General features: G+C 39.2%; 2 protein-coding genes across 2 annotated transcripts; both read left to right on the plus strand.

Moving 5' to 3' along the window:
• Window positions 1-304: 304 nt before the first annotated feature.
• LOC104238551 (arginyl-tRNA--protein transferase 2-like) lies at window positions 305-8,394 on the plus strand. The gene is made up of 6 exons (XM_009792943.2): window positions 305-617; window positions 1,251-1,289; window positions 2,040-2,190; window positions 3,343-4,482; window positions 7,085-7,400; window positions 7,812-8,394. The coding sequence occupies exons 1-6, from the start codon at window positions 440-442 to the stop codon at window positions 7,926-7,928; spliced, it is 1,941 nt and encodes a 646-aa protein (XP_009791245.1). The 5' UTR covers window positions 305-439; the 3' UTR covers window positions 7,929-8,394.
• Window positions 8,395-10,699: 2,305 nt separating this feature from the next.
• LOC138887552 (uncharacterized) lies at window positions 10,700-18,380 on the plus strand. The gene is made up of 2 exons (XM_070169310.1): window positions 10,700-11,310; window positions 17,729-18,380. Exons 1-2 carry the CDS (start codon window positions 10,700-10,702, stop codon window positions 18,378-18,380), a joined length of 1,263 nt encoding a protein of 420 aa, XP_070025411.1.
• Window positions 18,381-21,824: the final 3,444 nt, after the last annotated feature.

Here is a 21,824-nt window from a genome sequence, read left to right on the forward strand (position 1 = left end):
TCCATTATTAAAATGGAATTAAGAAGAAACTGATAGGCTTCTTTTAAAAAAAAAAGAAAAAAAGATAGGCTTCTTTTATAAGTGAGATGGTGCCTTTTCAATGAAAACTTTTCGTTATTCTTAGTTAATTATTGAAAATCGTTTCGTTATTCTTAGTTAATTGTTGAGGTAAAGGTTAAAATAGGAAATCTCAAAAAATTGCGGAAAAAAAAAGATGTGTCACGTCAATTTTTTGTTCCATACTTTATATATATATATATATATATTACGACTTGTTCTACAGTTAAATTTATAACAACCATCCCCTCCCTCGTTCAATTCGGCGAAGCAAATCACGCCTATCCAATTTCGTTGGTTTTTGCTTTCTAATTGCTGTTAAGGACCAAAAAAGAAAACCTAGAAATCATGGTGGCTGTGATGATTTGAATAAAGATCTAAGATGTCTGAGAAGAAGAAGATGAGAAGTGAAGCGAGCAGCAGCAACAGTAATAGGAATAACAATAGCAATAGCAGCGGTGGTGGAAACAGCAGGGGCGAAACTGTGGTTGCTGATGTTGGTCGCCGTAGGAACTCATGTGGCTACTGTAAATCTGTTGGCCCTACTAGTATCTCTCACGGTAAGCATGGCTATTTAGAGTACTAATAGTTGATGCGATTCTGTTGAATTATCATTAAACACTTGATCGGAGGATCGGATTTGAAGACCATTTGAGCTAGGTGCCAGGATTGTTAGTTGTGCAAGTTATATTGTTCTGGACATATTTAGACACGCAAGTTTAGTGTGCTGGCTAATTTTGTACATTTTTCGTTTACATGGTGCAATCTTATGGTAAGATTTACAATCTCTCCGAATTCACGAGGACTTGAATAAGAGCAAAGCACTATAATACCAAAGGTTCTATATTGGGGGATACTCGTTACTTGGAGGAATTAGTTTGTTACTCTAGATTAGGTGTTTGCCAGGAGTTTCTCTAGTTGTTTCAGAAAATGTATGTCATTGGTAGGATTAGTGTGAAATTTAGAGAATCTCTAGTTTTAAAGAAACCTTAGTTTGTCTCTTAAGCAATTTAGGGGTTTGAAATATTGAATGGAGCAGAATGGATATAGAGGATTCTTATAGCCAACATCAACTAGATCGGGATTGAGGCGTAGTTAATTGATTGATATTTCGCTTTCACTGTCCAAGCAGAGATACCTGCATCAATACTTCACTTAGACCCTTTTTCTAAACTTATTTGCTTTCTTTGCAGGTGTATGGGCACGCAGTCTGACAGTTGATGACTATCAAGGTTAGTAAATTGACAGACATTCAAACAGTAGCGCCCAGATTTTTGTTGACCATTTAAAATCATTGTGTCTGATTGCCTGAAGCATGGTAGTAATAGTATGCGATATTATTACTTACCTTGGAGTTCCCCTGAATGATAAATTGATAACTAAGGCATTGACATTAGACTCTATATGGAACATATAGTTTTCGTAACTTTCTCTCTTTCTGAAAGAATAGAATGGGCCCACACTTTTTTTTGATGACGGTGATGTCTGCGCCAGCTTGCGCTCCTCAACTATTTCATCAGATACCTGCCAGGCTGCCACCTCTCACCAGCACAGATACCATGGAACTCTGCCTAACAAGACCTATGCGGAATGAACACATATGTTGCTTTACCTTATGTTGTTGCCTACTTTATATGCACATAGACTACTACCTAATTAAGCTACCCTTACTACGTATGCTGTATTTTAAGTTTCATAATCTGTTTAAAAGATTTGCAGCATATGCAGATGCAGCATCTCTTCTCGTTGAGCATGAACACCTCTCCCATGTATTCATAATCTGTTTAAGAGATTTGTAGCACATGCAGATGCAGCATCTCTTCTCGTTGAGAATGAACACCTCTCCGTTGTACATATCCATAGAAGCAACAGCCTGTCTTTGTCATGTGATTCTGAATTCTGATTGCAGAGGCACTGTAGATTATATGAGTTTCCTAATCAAATTTTGTTACATGGTTGTATATTGGTTTTCTATTTTGTAGCTCTTCTAGACAGAGGATGGAGAAGATCTGGCTGTTTCTTATACAAGCCTGAGATGGAGAAGACATGCTGTCCATCTTACACTATCCGTCTCAGAGCAGGTGAATTTGTTCCTTCCAAAGAACAACGTCGAGTACTGAAAAGGATGCAGAGGTATCTTATTGTTTCCCCTTTTCTTTATGATTAGTAAGTTAATTCTAGCTAAATTAATGCTTGTAGACAAAACATCATAGTTAAATCAATAGCCTCTAAGTGACTGTCAGAAATGTCTATTACTCTGCCATTTCAAATCATTATAGCTTGCGTACTACAAATGATGATTATGCATGGAAGGCAGTGTCACGAAATTGTATTCACCTATTGCTGGGTCTGACATGGAACATCAGCTCCATAGACACTCTTTATTCCACAGATTCATATGGGTTACACATAAATATTACCAGGAGTGTTTGGAGCTTACACTTACAGTCCTCCTTATTCATCTGGGATCTGTCTTTACTCAGGTGCTTTTGCAGAATGCCTCTGTCTGCTACCTCGAAGCCATTGAGTGGTCATTGAGATAACAACTGTAGTTGATTTGATGATTTATGTGAAAGCAGGTGTTCAGTACTCCCTTGCTTCTAAAGTCTACAGTCTCCAGTCTCCATTATTATCCTGATATCTTTGGCCAAGTTCCTTTCTTTCGTTAGATTTGTGTTCCTAGGTCTATTTCTTCCTTCTGAGATTACTCCATCATGGTGCCATATTCATGTGGACGGACTATAAAATCCTAATGGTGTTCTATACTTGAAAACTCTTACGTTTAGTGATTGTGACACTTTGGCAGCAATGCTTGGCAGTTGGTTTAATGACTGAATTATAGGATTTGTTGGATGCTCTTGGGTTATGTGTGTGTGCATGTGTGTGTATGTGGAGAGAGAGAGAACTCTTACGTTTAGTGATTGTGACACTTTGGCAGCAAAGCTTGGCAGTTGGTTTAATGACTGAATTATAGGATTTGTTGGATGCTCTTGGGTTATGTGTGTGTGCATGTGTGTGTGTGTGTGTATGTGGAGAAGGGGGGAGGGATAAGATTTGGGTGCAGTTCGACAAACGGTTCATCATAAATTGGGGATAACATTTATCAAGAAGAATTGGATGATTTACTTTATTTAGAGTTTGGTTGTTGCTAATATCAAGCTCATTAAATCAAGTAGATGATTTTTGTGATTGCACAAACTTCAAAATCTGCACATGGTGTTTGACTGTATTGGATATTGGGATTTTTTTAGATATGGTTAAGCTTGAAAAAAATTGAATGCCTAGGTTTCTGGATGGCACATTGGATCGAAGATCAGATGATTTGATGGATACCACTGATACTTCAGGCGTTTCACAAACCACTACCTTCAGTCAAAGTCGAAGCCCTGCAACAATGAAGTCCTTGAGAGATAACCTTGAAGAAAAGGACAAAACTGAACCGTTGATCCCCTATATGGAAAGTCAGATAGATAAAGCAGTACAAACATGCATTGAAAGTGGGGATCTCTGCTCTGACGTTCAGTTTCCAAAAGCCTCTGTCAAAAAGGTTGCACCTGTGAAAAGAAAGTTATCCACTGAAGGGTCTGAGGATCTGTTATTTACCAGCAGCATCGCGTTCCAAATTGCAGCTGCTTTAAGGCGATGCAGAAAAGATGTTGAGCATGGAAAATCATCAAAATTGGGGGCTTGGGAGGGCGAAATGGCTGCTGATTCCCCAAAATTGATTGCTGAAAAACTAGCTAGCTGTCTAAGCAATCTAGCAGAACCATCAGGCTTTTTAGTTAGAGCTTGCAACGGACATATAAACTTCTATTCTTCTGAAAGACGAGTTGATGAAGACAGTGTAGTGAGCAGCCAGAATGAGTCAAAGCTATCCACATCAGGAAGCTGCAGTAAAGAGAGCTGCTCATCAACAGCACAAGGAAACCCTGAGCTCAAAAGGAGGTTTGAGGTTCGTCTTAAAAGGTCCAGTTTTGATCCGGAAGAATATTCCTTGTATAGAAGGTACCAGATTAGGGTGCACAATGATTCGCCAGACGAAGTTGCTGAGAGCTCATATAGGAGATTTTTGGTTGATACACCTCTAGTATTCGTTCCACCCTCTGGGGACCTTACTGCTCCCCCCTGCGGCTTTGGTTCTTTCCATCAGCAGTATCTGATTGATGGACGGCTAGTTGCAGTTGGTGTAATAGACATCCTTCCCAAGTGTTTGTCAAGTAAATATTTATTCTGGGATCCAGATCTAGCCTTCTTATCTTTAGGCAAGTACTCAGCCCTACAAGAAATAAGGTGGATTAAGGAGAATCAAGTACATTGTCCAAGTCTCCAGTACTACTATCTGGGCTACTACATTCACTCCTGCAACAAAATGAGATACAAAGCAGCATACCGGCCTTCTGAGCTGCTCTGCCCTTTGCGTTATCAGTAAGTTTATCTTCTCTCTTAAATTGCAAACAGAAACATATTGTTAATTTGAGATTAAGGACAAGGCTGTTATTCTTTTAAAACTTGCTATTCTGCTATCCATATTTTACTAAAACGCTTGTAGTTCTTCTTTCTTAGATTTGAGAATGTTTCTTGAGAGAAAATAGGACGCATTGTTGATATTGTAATATAATTTGACAACTTTAGCTTAGTTCTGTTTAAGCAGAATATTCGTCCACTTCTTCTGTTGCTTATACTGAACTGGCATTATACCTGTGTCTTGAGTGAGGACATTCTCCATTATCTTCATTTTCTTGAATTGAGTTCTAGATTTTTATATAAGGTAAGAAAAAAGAAAGGAGGCAAATATTATGGTTAGGAGCAAATTAGTAAAATTAGACTTGATTGGCTGAAGTTTTTGTAATGAACAACTTATGTTATCGAAACTTAAACACTGCAGTATCAACTTAATGTCCCAATCTTGAATTCGCATTAAAAATATGAGAAGGGAGACAAAATAATTTGTTGGATACAATTAGATATGATTGGTTTGAGTAAACACGAAATCTGTTTGGTTGAACGAGAGCTTCTCCAAGTCATCATCCATGCCGTTTACTGTTTGATGCTCCAAGGCCATGACTATTGTGGTTCAAAGTAGGCCCTGAAGTTACTATCTGCTGTGGGGTAGTGATGTTCAAGGGCAACGTAGACACTGACTATTGATGGTGTGTGTGTGTGTGTGTCTCCATATTTGGTGAATAAATCATGGGTTATTGTTTTAAGATCTTCATTTGTTCCACTTTGGTCATGGCATTTCTCATTGCCATGTATGTGATTGAATGATGCTTCCAGGTGAATTGCTGGTTAGTTATTTTGAATCAGCTGAGTCAAGCTCAATTAGTTGGCTTGATCTATTGCAGCATCAAGTGCAAGTGACTTGGAGCCTATTATCTGTGAAACGGAAATAGTAATATGTCTTAATTTTTTTTGTGGCCTTAGCCTAATATGGTCTTGATATCTTGTTAAATGGACCAGATTGGAATTCTTTTAAGGGAAAATGGCACAAGAGGCCCTTGAATTGTCTAAAAGCCTCAGTTTGGCCTTTCTACCATTTCTAGTCACAATCAAGCCCTTAAACTATATGGAAAATCTTAGCAATGCCCCTAGAAGCCTATTATAATCTTCTTGATACCTTGTTATATGGATCAGCTTAAAATTCTTTTTAGGGAAGACAATAGAGGCCCTTGAAGAAACTGAAAGTCTCAGTTGGCCCTTCTACCATTTCCAATCACAACCAAGCCCTTAAAGGGAAGTTGTGAGCTTATGTGCCTGGAGCTCAAGGGAAGTTGACAGAACCATCAAGAAAGTCTGGAATATGGTACCTGCAAGCATTTTTTGGTGTATCTGGGTCGAAAGGAGTAGTAGATGTTTTGATGGATTATCAACTTCAATAGGTTGCTTAAAGGCTAGATGTTTGGTTAATTTGTTTCACTAGGCTAACCTTACTACTGTAAACAACTCTGATGTTTTTTTGGACTTTGTCAGCTCTTTAGTTTTGTAGCACTCAACTGTAAATGAGCTGTCAAACTCACTTCTTTTGTAACTTTTGCATCTTCCTGATGCATTTTATGATATATTCTACTTACATCATCAAAAAAAAAAAAATCACAACCAAGCCCTTAACTATATGGAAAAACTTAGCGAGGCCCTTATACTATTTTTAGTTACCACTTAGTCCCTAACTTCCTATTTCAGCATCAAATAGTCACTTTTGTCCTAAATTGCGCGGACTCTTCATTTTTATATCCAAAGTTATTTTTGACAACTATAGCATAATAACATAACAAGTTATGTGATATTTTATAATTATCTTTAAAAATATAGGGATTAGGTGTTTTATTAGTTTTATCGATAGTTGTGACAAATATATGATCGTTGCTATTTAATTCTGCTCATGAGAAGTGCCATCAACAGGCCCCAGGGCTTAATTCAACTAGCGAAGGTTGAGGACCTGTGACTTAGGTCACAGGTTCGAGCACTGCGGCATGCAGAGCTTGGTATTTAAGTGGAGAAAGGTAGAGCGGCGGGCTAAATATCCCTGAGTTTCGAAAGCTGTGGTTGGTCCTAAAGGTTGGCCCTAGACTGATTTCTCAATCATCAAAAAAAAAAAAAAATGTCATCAACAGGAAAATAAAAGAAGCATTGTTAAGTTTAACACACTTCTAATTGTAGCCGACAGAAGTGGTTGTGTGACAATCAAGACCCGTAACTATCAAAACTTTTTACCTAGGCTCTTGTACTAATTTCAACCAACAATGCCATTATGGGGGCCTAACTTAAAAATAAGGGCTTGTGATATCTTTCACCCTTCTTTTATACATGTAATATTGGAACCAGATATTGTTGAGGTTATCCTGTTGGAAAATCAAACTACACTGCACTGTGCATATAGCTGAATCTTTAGCCAGCATGAACATGACTTCACGTGTTGCTATTTGTGTGCTAACTGTTATAATGTAGTAGGATTACTCACCAATCATGATCTGTTATTGCACCAGGACTAACCTTCTGTGTTCTGACTGACAATATTTCTTCTAATTAGGTGGGTTCCATTTGATGTTGCCAAGCCACTGCTAGACAGAAAACGGTATGTGGTTTTATCTGATATTGCCACAGAAAATGGAGAGCATTTGCCGCCTAGTATCCTTGAAAATTATGAGGAGCAAAATGATGAAAAACAGTTTCATGGATCAGATGATATTTTTGTTGGCGAGGATGAGGAAATGGATGACTCTGATTTTGAAGATTCAGATGACGAATTGGACCCTGAGAGCAGTGACGTCCAATTGCCCAAAGTAGAAAATGGAGATGTTGGCAATGTTTTGATTGGGTTGAAGGAAGTTCGTCTGAGATACAAAGTAAATATTCATTGCCTTTTACATTAACAGCTTTTGCATATCAAAGTGAAGTATAGTCCATCAAAGTGAAGTATAGTCCATCAAAGTGAAGTATAGTCCTTATTATAATTATTCTAGACTAAAAATGTTACATATAAAGTCCTCTTAAAATTATGTGCTTTGGAATGATGACAAACACAAATGTGAGGTATAGAAATGAAAAACAAAACAGCAAAGAAGCAGCAAGTAGTGATCTGGTTCTCTACTAATGGTTTACCCATTGAAAAAATATGGCTTTAAGGATAGATAAACTTGTTATGCTGCTTCTAGTAAGTGTTCTGATTCAGAAAACTCATGCAAAAAAAATACCTTTCCAACAGTTCTTTTTCTGCTTTATGCTTAATGTAACCGATTTACTTTCTTTCTTCAAAGGATTTGCGGGAAGCTTTTGGTTCCAGCGAAAGGCGGTTTATGGAGACGCAACTGCACAGATACTTGAGGGCTGTTGGTACAGAGCTCTCTGAACGAATGGTTTATTCATTGGGCTAATGCAATAATCTATTAATTCAGTGCATAAAGTTCTTGCTCTCATTGTAATTTTATGGTGTCCTTGTCAAGCTGTTGGTAGAGCTGAGGAGCCTGGGAAAACCTCCTGAAGTTTGTGCATCAACAGTGCATATCTTGGTGTGCTCAGGGATGCAAACTAGGAGGGAACTAATTTAGTTATTCAACGTGACCTGCATCGTGAAGCAATCGTAATTCAGGGGCTGGTTATTGGTACTGTGCTGCTCTGCTAGTCGACATGGAATAAACAAGAATCAGATTGGGGTGGAGCTACTCAATATGGCCCCTGATTGGAAATCTTCAAGCATCAAGTGGCTTGCTTTATCCTTCTCCCATTATGAAAGCAGCACATATTACATTGCAAATAATCTTAGAAGTCGTTTAGAATGTGACTTTGAGGGGCGTATGCTACTAAGAATATTTATTGCAGTCTGATTGCCAGGTTGTTTTGGATCGTGTTTAATTTACAACGGTTCATGAAATTTACTGCTTGACGAAGTCCCCCTCGTTTTTGGCTATTAACCAATTGGAGGGAGACAAATTCTCGTCAAAATAGCATGGGCTAGCCAGTTTTCGGATTGGTCATTTAGCTAGCGTTTGCCAAGTCATTAAAAAATAACCACTATTTTGTTGCAACAGAGATCGGTCCAGCATAATATACTGGAGTTCGGTGCGCGAACTTCTAGCATATTATGCTGGACCGGTATACTTTGCTGGCTCCAGTATATTATACTGGAGTATTTTTCGGATTTAAACAATGTTTTCGTTCAACTTTATCTTTACATGAAAAGTGACTAAATTTCAATAACTACTTGTAAATCTGGTTATTTTTAAATTTCTCCCAAGATTCTCTCTAATACTATCAGCTTCGAAATCCAATATCTCCTGACCTCTGAACATGAAAATATATCATGTCGTTAAAAGAAGTGGGAAATAAACACAATAGGATACTTGTAATGATCCAAGAAAACGTAGACCGAAGGCTTTGGGGGGGGGGGGGGGGCGGTGGGGGTTCGCATCGTTTGTAATTTCTTTAATTTCTTCTTTATATTTGTTGTATATTTCTGGTATGTACAATTAGAGGGACATTTTAGAGTGAATTTATACTATATTAAAAGTCCGCTAAGCGATATATCGTTCGCCTTTTTCACTTTTTAAAAGTAGAGTTTACTCTGGACAAAATAGCCATTTGTTATTTTCCTAATAGTTAAGACTTTAAAATAAATCAAAATTTGGTATTTTCTTATTTAAACTAAAGTCTTATATTTAGGACTTTAAAATCGATTAGGAATTTAAAACCTATAAATCCTTTCCTTAATTAAGTAACATAACTTTAAGAAAAAAAGTATGGAAATCCTCCGCTTCTTGATTATGGAGCAAATTTAACTTTTCTGTGTTTTCTTTAATTTATAAACCAGGAAGGTAATATTCGAACAGTTTGTAGTCTGTCGATTTCGTCGGCTGCAGTGACCTCTTCTCTGCTTTCCCATCGGCGAGGGTAAGGATCAGCACACCCACGAATATTTTGCTTCATTTTGAACATTGAGTTTGTAATATCTAATCAGCCCATTTTCTGATCTAATCTCCTTTTAGAACTGTCTTTTCTTTTAACGTATTTTTCTTTCTTCATTGATTGAGCTGCTATGAACGCCATTTCCACTGTAAGAACTAATACCTTCCACCGCAAATCTCTCTCTTTATATTTAAATCATTTTTTCCCCTTTTGTGTTCTCGTTCTGTATTTTTTAGCTTCTAAAAATCTCCGATCTGCTTCATCCAAGCTCAGATCTATCTCTGTGGTAAGTTTCTCGCTCCAATTTGCTAAATTTTTTTCAACCGAGTTTTTCACTAAATTTCTTTTTCAGAATTAATTAATATTTTGAAAATATAAGCTTCGAACAACAGTTGACTTCTGTCGTCTTCTTCTGTTGCAACTAATAAAAAAACGATTTTTTCTATTTAACTAGTATAATTTCGATTTGTTTTAATTTATAGAAGAATACTCATTATTTCTTAATTTATAGTAGTTATCAAGTGTTCTGGCAATATATTTCATTAGATATTTGTGTAGTTTTCTGTTTTTTCCCTACATTTCCCCTACTACTATCAGGGCTACACCAGTGGTAGCAGTGACAACCTTTTTTGATTTTCGGGTCGTGGTATTTTCTGTGTTTTCAGGGATATTCTCGAAGTTGTGGAGATAAGTTAGGCGCACGAGCACTAGCAAAGGAGAGCAACCAGGACGAGCGTCCGCAACGGGCGGTGGGAAGCGATGCGTGAGTGTACAACTACATCAAGTACAACAAATCAATACATGTTTGGTTCTCGGGAGTTGGTACCTCCCGTTCTACTGTTTCCCTTTTGGTGTTAGCTAAATTGATGTTACTTTGGTTCACAATAGTTCAATCATTCAACTAGTGTACTTGTAGTCACTTGTTTCCTTCTAGTTTGATTCGTTGTTCGTTGTGCACTAGTAAGTCTTCTTGAGATCTGTCGTAGGTGTAGTGGCTGCAATCTGGGATGATAGATTAAGGGCATGTCCTCGGGTGGGGCAGAGTGTGGGGCTGGGGTCAGGGTGTGAGACGGGAGGTAGGGGAGGTAGAGGGGGCAAGGGAGCCTATAGGTTGAGAATCGGGTCATGGAACATAGGTTCGCTAACGAGTAAGTCTATAGAGTTGGCGAAGATACTTCAGAAGAGGAAGATTAATATAGCGTGTGTCCAGGAGACTAGGTGGGTTGGATCGAGGGCGAAAAACATGGATGGGTATAAGTTATGGTACTCTGGAGTCCTGAGAGGTAAGAATGGAGTGGGTATCCTAGTAGATAACCATCTTAGAGAGTCGGTGGTAGAGGTTAGGCGGGTGAATGATAAACTAATGACTATTAAATTGGTAGTGGGTGAGTGTACTTTAAAAGTCGTTAGCGCGTACGCGCCGCAAGTAGGCTTGGATGAGGAGATTAAAAGGCGTTTTTGGGAGGGGTTGGATGACATCGTTCGTAGTATTCCACCTTCGGAGAGGTTATTCATAGGAGGAGATTTCAATGGTCATATTGGGTCGTCTGCAGTTGGTTATACTGAGGTGCATAACGGCTTTGGTGTCGGGGAGCGGAAAGGAGGGGGCACTTCGCTGTTGGACTTTGCCAAGGCATTCGATCTAGTGATTGCGAACTCAAGTTTTCCGAAGCGGGATGAGCATTTGGTTACTTACAAAAGTTCGGTGGCGAAGACTCAGATTGACTATCTCCTCCTCAGGAGATGCGACAGAAGGTTGTGCGAGGATTGCAAAGTTATCCCAGGTGACACCCTAGCAACGCAACATAGGCTTTTGGTGATGGACATTGGTATTAGGATAAGGAGGAAGAAGAGGTCAGTACGAGGCTGTCCGAGGATTAGGTGGGGCGCCTTGACTAAGGATAAAGCTCAGGAGTTGGAAGGAAGGTTATCGGCAATAGGAGCTTGGAGAAGTAGTGGGGACGCAAACACTATGTGGTCGACGACGGCTGATTGTATAAGGAAGGCGGCGAGAGAGGTGTTAGGGATATCTTCGGGCCGCACCGGTGGCCACAAAGGAGACTGGTGGTGGAATGCAGTTGTCCAAGATAAAGTGGAAGCGAAGAAGGTGGCGTACCCGCGGTTCGTAGGGAGCTCTGGAGAGGAGGAGAAGAGAGTGAACAGTGAGAGATATAAGGTAGCTAGGAAGGAGGCGAAGATGGCAGTAATGGAGGCTAAGACGACAACTTTTGCTCGTCTGTATGAGGAACTAGGGAACAAAGGAGGGGAGGAGAAGTTATTCCGACTCGCTAAGGTGAGAGAGAGGACAACTCGGGATCTGGACCAAGTGAGGTGCATAAAAGATGATGACGACAAAGTTTTGATGGGGGATGACCAGATTAAGAGAAGATGGCAGACCTACTTTCATAAACTTCTAAATGAAGAAGGGGATCAGGATATTGTGCTAGGTGAATTGAGGAATGCCAACAACCCCCATGAATTAAGTTATTGTAGGGACATTGAGGTCGATAAGGTCATGGAGCCAATGCGTAAAATGAGGAGGGGCAGAGCTACCGGGCCAGACGAAATTCCGGTTGAACTTTGGAGGTGTGTGGGTAGAGCAGGCTTGGAATGGCTTACTGGTTTGTTTAATGTTATATTCAAGACTAATAAGATGCCTGAAGAGTGGAGGTGGAGTACAATGATTCCGCTGTATAAGAACAAAGGCGATATTCAGAGATGTAACAACTATAGGGGTATCAAATTACTGAGTCATACCATGAAAGTCTGGGAGAGAGTGGTAGAAATGAGAGTGCGAAGGACGGTGTCTGTTTCAGATAACCAGTTCGGGTTCATGCTGGGGTGATTTACCATAGAAGCTATCCACCTTATTAGGAGGATGATGGAACAATACAGGGATAAGAAGAAGGATGTCCACATGGTGTTTATCGATCTAGATAAAGCGTATGACAGGGTTCTTAGGGAGGTCCTATGGAGATACCTAGAGGTTAAAGGGGTCCCGGTTGACTACATTAGGGTGATTAAAGACATGTATGATGGAGCTAAGACTCGGGTTAGGACAATAGGAAGCGACTCCGACCATTTTCCGGTTGTTACGGAGTTGTACCAAGGGTCTGTGTTCAGCCCTTTCCTATTTGCCCTGGTGATGGATGCCATAACGCATCATATTCAAGGGGAGGTGCCATGGTGCATGCTATTTGCTGATGACATAGTCCTAATTGACAAGACACGACGCGGCGTCAACGAGAGGCTAGAGGTTTGGAGACATGCCCTTGAGTCTAAAGGTTTCAGGCTGAGCAGGACGAAGATGGAATACCTCGAGTGCAAATTTGGGGCCGAGCCGACGGAAGCAGGAGTGGAAGTGAGGCTCGACTCTCAAGTCATCCCTAAAAGGGGTAGTTTCAAGTACCTTGGGTCAGTTATTCAAGGGACCGAGATGATCGATGAGGATGTCACACATCGTATAGGGGTGGGGTGGATGAAGTGGAGGTTAGCAACGGGAGTCTTGTATGACAAGAAAGTGCCACCGTTACTAAAAGGTAAGTTTTATAGAGCAGTGGTTAGGCCTGCTATGTTGTATGGGGCCGAGTGTTGGCCGGTTAAAAATTCACACATCCAGAAGATGAAAGTAACAGAGATGAGGATGTTGAGGTGGATGTGCGGGCATACAAGGATGGACAAGATTAGGAATGAAGATATTCGAGAGAAGGTGGGTGTGGCCCCCATGGAGTACAAGATGCGGGAAGCAAGACTCAGATGGTTCGGGCACATTCAGAGGAGGAGCACTGATGCACCAGTGAGGAGGTGTGAACGACTGGCTATGATGGGCACGAGGAGAGGTAAAGGGAGACCTAAGAAGTATTGGGAGGAGGTGATCAGGCAGGACATGGCACGACTTAGGATTTCTGAGGACATGGCCCTTGACAGGGAATTATGGAGGTCGAGCATTAAGGTTGTAGGTTAGAGGGTAGTTTGTGAATATTACTACATCGCACTAGAGTGAGACTAGCCATTTAGGAGTTAGTCTTAGGATGCTACTGATCAGCTACTGATGCAGGGTTGTATCTGTTGGATATTAGTATACCTTACATCCTTTTCTCCATCCTTTTCGTATTTCCTATATTTCTTATATTGTTGTTATTTTTTTTTATTTTATGTTATTTATTATGAGTCTATTGATAGTACTAATATATTGTCTCTTGTTGCTCTCTTGAGCCAAGGGTCTCCTGGAAACAGCCTCTCTGCCCCTCGGGGTAGAGGTAAGGTCTGCGTACATATTACCCTCCCCAAACCCCACTTGTGGGATTACATTGAGATGTTGTTGTTGTTGTTGTTGTTGTTGTTGTTGTTGTTGTTGTTGTTGTTGTTGTGTTTTCTTTAATTTAATAAAATCACACAAGTCTTTTAGAAAATTACTTTACAATAGAATATCATAGAAACTTGCATATCGTATAAACCGTTTTTACTCCTTATGCCTTCAAATTATGATTTTTGAATTGTTATGTATTTTGAACAAGCAAATTTAATTATTAAAATATTTATAATCGATATCGTGATGTAGAAAAATCCAAGAAAAAACTGAGAAAAAAATTAAATGAAAGCTTGAGCGAAATGCTCTAGCCTTTAAATTTTATTTATGTACGTGGCAAGCATCAAGAGCTCTATTGAGTATTTCAAGCAAGTAAATTTTAATTGATTTTAAGGTCTTAAAAAGTACTATTTGAAATTATTACTGAACAATGTTAGATAATCTCTTCATTTGAATACTTACTAACGATTTGGAATAAAATCAAGTAAAATAATTTTTTAATAATTAGGACTTTGAAATCAACTGAATTTTAATTATTAATATTTTCCTTATTAGAATTAATCAAATAATAATATATAGAATTTTAAAATTAATTAATAGAAAATAGGTTCTTATTTGAACTATGTCGCATAAATATAATATTTCTTTCCATTGTGTTGACAATACTTTGATGAATCATACTCAAATTAAATATCAGACGAATATAATACTTCCATCTTTATATTTTATATCTTCTTTGTAGACGTTTATGAATTTTGTTCCGCAACATAAAATATTTTAAAATTTTTTGGGTACGAATGTGAATAACAAATCAAAATTACAAATGTAGGTAAATACGACACAAGAAGATTTGAATCAACTTGAATGAGCACGTGGTTAAATTCTTCGTCTCTAAATAATAGTATCATTGTATGTACACCAGTGAGTAGAATTGCTAAAGTAGATATTTTCATCGATCAATACTTCTCAAATTGGTTACATTTTCTTCATCAAATGACTAATTTCTCTTGGATTATTTAATTGAAAATAATCAAATTCTTAATTATTTTAAACTTTTTCCTCAATATTAGAAAGTAACGTGAAAGGAATTATAGTTATGTTATATGGTTTAAATAAGAAACAAGATTTATATAAATTGAATAGTTTTTTTATTTAAAAATTTTAAATAGTAGGACTTTTAAATGAACAATATTTTATTTATTAGATCTTTCCTTACTTGAACTATGTACAAATCCTACTATTTAAAACTTTAAATTACCTTACATTTTACCTTATTTAATTATTTTCTTTGATTATGATATAAATATAAAATTAGTGACAAGTATGAGTCGTAATAGTAAGATTGTTCTTGTGACAAAGCCATCAAAATGATAAGAGAGGCCATATATCAACATCATTCGTAAATTAAGTGTGATAATTCATTTGAAGTAGAGTTTACTACTATTAAGATTGATTAATAAACTGAAAAGGCAAGCATTAAAGTCCAAACTTGTATGGATTTTTTTAAAGTTAACTAATACAAATAGAAATTTAAATACAAATCCCTGAATAATAATACTGCATAGATGAATGATTGGAATAGACTTCCAATTTTAATTCCAAGTGGTTCTCTTGGAATAAATAAAATGTTCCTTCAAATAATAAATGAGTAAATAATTTGAGTTAAGTCTATGGGAACTTGTGTGGAACATGTTTCTTCCGTTATTGAGTTAGCAAAATAGAATTAACATTCATCATTTTTTAGGAATTTACACTATTTTCTTTAAATTCTATTTTGCAACTCAAAACACAATTCCTAATAATATTTATGTGGGTTTTTAAAATCTTCTATTCAGTGTCACAAGGCACACGCGCAACGCGTGTATCATAAGATTAGTAAGTTAAAAAAGCATAGGGTGGGAGAGGAGAGAAACTTGTTATTGTCATCTCTTGGCTAGTATATCAAAAACTTAACCAAAATTACAAAGCTCAACCGTACGCGAGTCCAATGATGTGAGTTTCTACGGGAACAACATCTTCCTATTTCAAGGCCATTTTATTTTAAGGGGTTTGATAATATGCTATTACTAATATTGTCTTTATATAACTTGCGCAAGTTTCAAATCAAATTTAAACTTGATATAATATTTCTCCACCATATTAACTTTAAAACTAATTTTTATTATTTTATTTTAGTACTACTGAATTTCTAACAACTCCAAGTGAAAGAAAAGGAATTTAGCTCTTAAAATTTTTAACCGGAAAAAATACGTATTTTTTCTTAAAGTTTTGAAGCTCTGTACCCTAACGTCTCTCTCTCTCTGCTCCCTAACGTCTATTTCTATTTCACCGGCGGCAACCACCAGACTAGGTAAGCTCCCTCCCCCCACCAGACCAGGTAAGCTCTCTCCTCTCTCCTCTCCCCTCCCCCCATCCCTCCCCACCCCTACCCCACCTTTGTCTTCTTTTCCTCTCTTTCTCTCTCCTGTTTTCTTCTTCTTCTTGTCTCCCCCCAAACGCACTTGCTTTCCAGATCCTCCCTTACAATCCTACAATCCTCCACCACCACCACCGGCGCCGGCACTGCAATAGCCTCATCCGTCATCTCCATTTCCCTTAGTTGAATCTCATGCTCATTCTTGTATTTGTAATATACGTTGGTGTTGATTTATTTTTTTGACTTTATTGTGTTTTGTTTAGGGTTCTTCTTTTCACTGTTTTATTTATTTATTTATTATTTAATTTATTTTAAAAAAATCAAAATCAATTTAAGGTTTTATTACAACCTTCTTGTGCTCCTTTGCTACGGGTAGGGCCTCACCAGTGGTAGCGGTGACAACCCCTCCTTTGTTTGTCTTCGTGGTGTTTTGTTCGTATTTCAGGTTAGGGACTATGGTTATTAGCGGTGAGCGGGATGTGCGTGTGCAAACATAAGGAACAACCCCGGCAAGGGTAAACGAGGGGCGGCGGAAGTTGGACGTGAACATGCTAGGTGGACACAACATCGTCGTATATACCAAGACAATTCCCAGGTTCCACTTGCGGGAGTTGGTACCTCCTGTTTTTCTTTTCCCCTTTATTGTGTTAGTTAAATTGTTGCAATCTTAGTTCCTGCTAGTTTATTCACATTATTAGTGCGCTTATTGTCGCATCCTGTTTTTGTCTAGCGTGGTCTGTTGCCTTGTGTGTGTTAGGGATTTTCTCGTAGTTTGCTGTAGGTGTAGTGACTGTGGTCTGGGATGGTCAAGTGAGGTCATGTCCTCGGGGGGAGCGAGGGGTGGGGCGGGAGGTAGGACAGGGGTTACGGAGTGGGTCGGGAGGCAAGGGAGGTAAAAGAAACAGGGGTGTCTATAGGTTAAGAATTGGGTCATGGAACGTAGGTACATTGACGGGTAAGTCTATAGAGTTGGCAAAGATTCTTTAGAAGAGGAGGGTCAATATAGCGTGTGTCCAAGAGACTAGGTGGGTAGGGTCGAGGGCGAAGGATGCGGATAGGTATAAACTTTGGTACTTAGGAGCCCAGAAAGGTAAGAATGGAGTGGGTATCTTGGTGGATAGGGAACTTAGAGAGTCTGTGGTTGAGGTTAGACGAGTGAATGATAGATTGATGGTTATTAAGTTGGTGGTTGCAGAGTACACCCTAAACGTCGTTAGCGCCTATGCACCGCATGCGGGCCTAGATGAGGAGGTTAAACGACGCTTCTAGGAGGGATTAGATGAGATTGTGCGCCAGGTTCCGCCTGCTGAGAAGCTATTCATAGGAGGGGATTTCAATGGTCATATTAGGGCGTCCACAGGTGGCTATGGCGAGGTGCATGCAGGCTTTGGTTTTGGGGAGAGGAACGGAGGAGGTACCTCGCTGTTGGACTTCGCTAAGGCTTTTGGGTTGGTGATTGCGAACTCTAGCTTTCCGAAGAGGAAAGAGCATTTGGTTACTTTTCAAAATGCGGTAGCGAAGACTTAGATTGACTATCTCCTCTTTAGGAGGTGTGACAGCAAGTTGTGCAAGGACTGCAAGGTGATTCTAAGTGAGACACTCGCGATGCAGCATAGACTCTTGGTGCTAGACATTAGTATTAGGATAAAGAGAAGGAAAAAGATATCTCGGAGAAACCCAATAATCAGGTGGGGAGCGTTGACTAAGGATAAAGCCCAAGAGTTGGAGTGCCGGTTGTCGACTATGAGAGCTTGGAGGAGCAATGGGGACGCAAACACTGTGTGGTCAGCGACAACGGACTGTATAAGGGAGTCTACGAGAGAGATGTTAGGGGTCTCGACTGGTGTCTCTAGTGGGCACAAAGGAGACTGGTGGTGGAATGAAGTGGTCCAAGGTAAAGTGGAAGCGAAGAAGGCAGCATACCTGAAGTTAGTGGGGAGCATAGGTGAGGAGGAGAGACGAACATGCATGGAGAGATATAAGGTAGCTAGGAAGGAAGCTAAACTGTCGGTCACGGAGGCTAAGACTGCGTCTTATGGTCATATTTACGAGGAACTGGGGGAAAAAGGCGGGAAGAAGAAGTTATTCCGACTGGCCAAGTTGAGAGAGAGGAAGGCTCGAGATTTGGACCAAGTGAGATACATTAAGAACGAAGATGGTAGAGTACTGGTGGAAGATGACCATATTAAGAGGAGATGACAGACTTACTTTCATAAACTTCTGAATGAAAAAGGGGATCGTGATATTGTGCTAGGCGAATTGGAGCATTCCGATAGTCATCGTGACTTTGGGCACTACAAGCGTATCGAGGTCGAGGACGTCGTGGGACCTATGCGTAAGATGAGTAGGGGCAGAGAAACCGGGCCAGATGAGATTTCGGTGGAATTTTAGAAGTGTGTAGGGAGAGCAAGTGTGGAGTGGTTGACTGGGTTGCTTAATGTTATTTTTAAGGCGAAGAGGATACCGGATGAGTGGAGGTGGAGTACGGTGGTTCCATTGTATAAGAACAAAGGTGATATCCAGAGTTGTAACAACTATAGGGGTATCAAATTACTAAGTCATACCATGAAAGTATGGGAGAGGGTGGTTGAAGCGAGGGTGAGGATGACAGTGTCTGTATCTGACAACCAGTTCGGGTTCATGCCGGGTTGCTCCACCACAGAAGCTATACACCTTGTTAGGAGGTTGGTGGAACTGTATAGAGAGAGAAAGAAGGATTTTCACATGGTGTTTTTTAACCTAGAGAAAACATATGACAAGATTCCTAGAGAAGTTCTCTAGAGATGCTTGGAGGCAAAAGGTGTGTCAGTTCCTTATTTTATGGCAATTAAGGACATGTATGATGGGGCTAAGACTCGGGTTAGGACAATAGGAGATGACTCTGAGCATTTTCCGATTGAAATAGGGTTACACCAAGGTTCTGCGCTCAGTCCGTTCTTATTCGCCCTGGTGATGGATGCGATAACAAACCATATTCAAGGGGAGGTGCCATGGTGCACGCTATTTGCCGATAACATAGTTCTGATTGATGAGTCACGAGCCGGTGTTAACGAGAAATTGGAAGTCTGGAGACAGACTCTTGAGTCTAAGGGTTTCAAGCTAAGCAGAACGAAGACGGAATACCTCGAGTGTAAGTTCAGCGCTGAGCCAGGGGAAGTGGACGTGGAGGTGAGGCTTTAGTCACAAGTTATCCCAAATAGAGACAGCTTCAAGTACCTTGGTTCGATTATCTACGGGGGAGGGAAGATCGACGAGGATGTCACACACTGTATTGGGGTAGGATGGATGAAGTGGAGGTTAGCATCTGGAGTCTTGTGTGACAAGAGAGTGCCAACGATACTTAAAGATAAGTTCTATAAAACGGTGGTTAGACCGGCCATGATGTATGGGGCTGAGTGTTGGCTCGTTAAGAACTCACATATCCAGAAGATAAAAGTAGCAGAAATGAGGATGTTGAGGTGGATGTGTGGGCACACCTGGATGGAGAAGATTAGGAATGGTGCTATTTGAGAGAAGATATACGTGACTCCCATTGATGACAAGATGCGGGAAGCGAGGCTCAGATGGTTCGGGCATGTACAGAGGAGAAGCCCAGATGCTCCAGTAAGAAGGTGTGAGCGGCTGGTTGCGGAAGGCACGAGAAGAGGTAGATGGTGGCCTAAGATGTATTGGGGAGAGGTGATCAGGCAGGATATGACGCGGCTTCAGATTTCCGAGGACATGACACTTGATAGGAAGTTGTGGAGGTCGAGTATTACGGTTGTAGGCTAGGAGGTAGTTGAGTATTGCGTAATTTTGTACCTTTGTAAGCCTAGTACGGTAGGGTTTTGTCTAAGATAGCTAGGAGCAATATCGTGTTTTACTATTTTCTATTTTTCGACGCAGTATCCATTTACTAGCCATCGTTTTTGCTTTGCACTTTTCTGCATTTTATGTTCCTATGTTTCCTATAATCTCCGTAGTGAATCTAATATTCTCTCTTTTTGTCTTTTTATTATCTTGAGTCGGGGGTCTTTCGGAAATAGCCTCTCTACCCCTTCGGGGTAGGGGTAAGGTCTGCGTACACACTACCCTTCCCAGACCCCACTTGTGGGATTTTACTGGGTTGTTGTTGTTGTTGTATTTTAGTACTACTCATAAAATAGAAAGTCAAATTGACAATTTGAATCCCGTAACTGATCAAATAGTATAGTAAACCCACAGTTACAATGGAAAGCAAATATATCCAATTTTAGGACAAATCATAGAATTTATAGCGGGATAAGAGAAGATTGACTTACTAATATGCAAGGTAGGCTAAAAAGAGGCCGAGCAAAGCTGAAATTATGCTAGGAGTCCCTGGAAGAACTTGAAGGTTTAGCTCTAAAGGAAGAAGAATAGGAAGGAGGAGTCAGAAGAATTCCGCAGTTTAGTCATTTTAACAGAATAAGTACTATTTATCAAGATTATTTTACCAAATACGTCAATTATCAGCTTTATTACTTTCTATCCAAGCCTATTTATTATATCAATTTCAACACTTAAAAAGTGTTTTTCAGCATTTGAAACCGCAAATAGGGAGATCATAGATATGGAAATAGGTATCAATGTATTACTATATACAGAAGGTCAGTTATGTTCTGGACCACAATGTACGATTGATTAGGCAGGCAGGAGCGCTGCTGAATGAGTAACCAATTCAACAATCCTTAGTCAACGCGGGTTCGGGGAAGGGCCTGACCACAAGGGTCTATTGTACGTAGCCTTATCCTGCATTTCTGCAAGAGTTGTTTCTACGGCTTGAACCCGTGACATATTTATAGTATATCCAAGAGCAGAAAAGGCCTATTCTTCGTGATACATTTCCCTTATATGTTTAAACGAACAAATCAAGAGGAGCAGAACAGATGGACACTTGAGGCCAGTGCACACATGAAATATCCATGACGACATTGCTCCCAAGTTGAAAATACATTTGAAGAAGATTCCTGCAAGTTTTGATACATGTGCAATTCAAGTACAGTTACAGGACAGTGCATATTATATAACTACTAGTATTAGTACCTGTGCGGATGCGCGGACACTAATCATATCAAATATTTAAGTTATTTGGATTGTAGGTAAATAATTTTAATATTTACACTTTCTCAGTAAATATAGATAATCATTGGATATTAACTATATGAAAAAAATTAACAATTTCTTCTATTTTTCTTTTTTGATATCATTCTTACCAGTGTCATTGAATCCTAAAAATAGTCAGGAAGCAAAATAATAACTCATATTTATGGCAAAATAATCAAATGTTGAGACAATGAATGACTCTTTAGATAAGACTTAACTGTTTTTCTATTACTCGAACTCTTATTTGGTGTGTTGATATCTCTTAAAAAATATTTCTTTCTTAAAATTTCAGTTTCTAAAACATTATTTTTCAATAATAATTATTTTTATAATAATGTAATTGAAAATATTGTTCTTAATTCAAAACTCATTTTAGTTGGCTATCGATAAATATAATATATTCTTTAGCTAGTGAATTGTTTTTACTCCATTTTGATATTTGACATTGACCATGTTAAATATCTGAGCTATTGTGATGACCCAAAAAGTCATCACTTGTTTTAGAAATAAATTCTGTGTTCCGAGGCTTTAAAAACTTCT

This window comes from Nicotiana sylvestris, chromosome 3 (genome assembly GCF_000393655.2).
Source record: "Nicotiana sylvestris chromosome 3, ASM39365v2, whole genome shotgun sequence".
Lineage (NCBI taxonomy): Eukaryota > Viridiplantae > Streptophyta > Magnoliopsida > Solanales > Solanaceae > Nicotiana > Nicotiana sylvestris.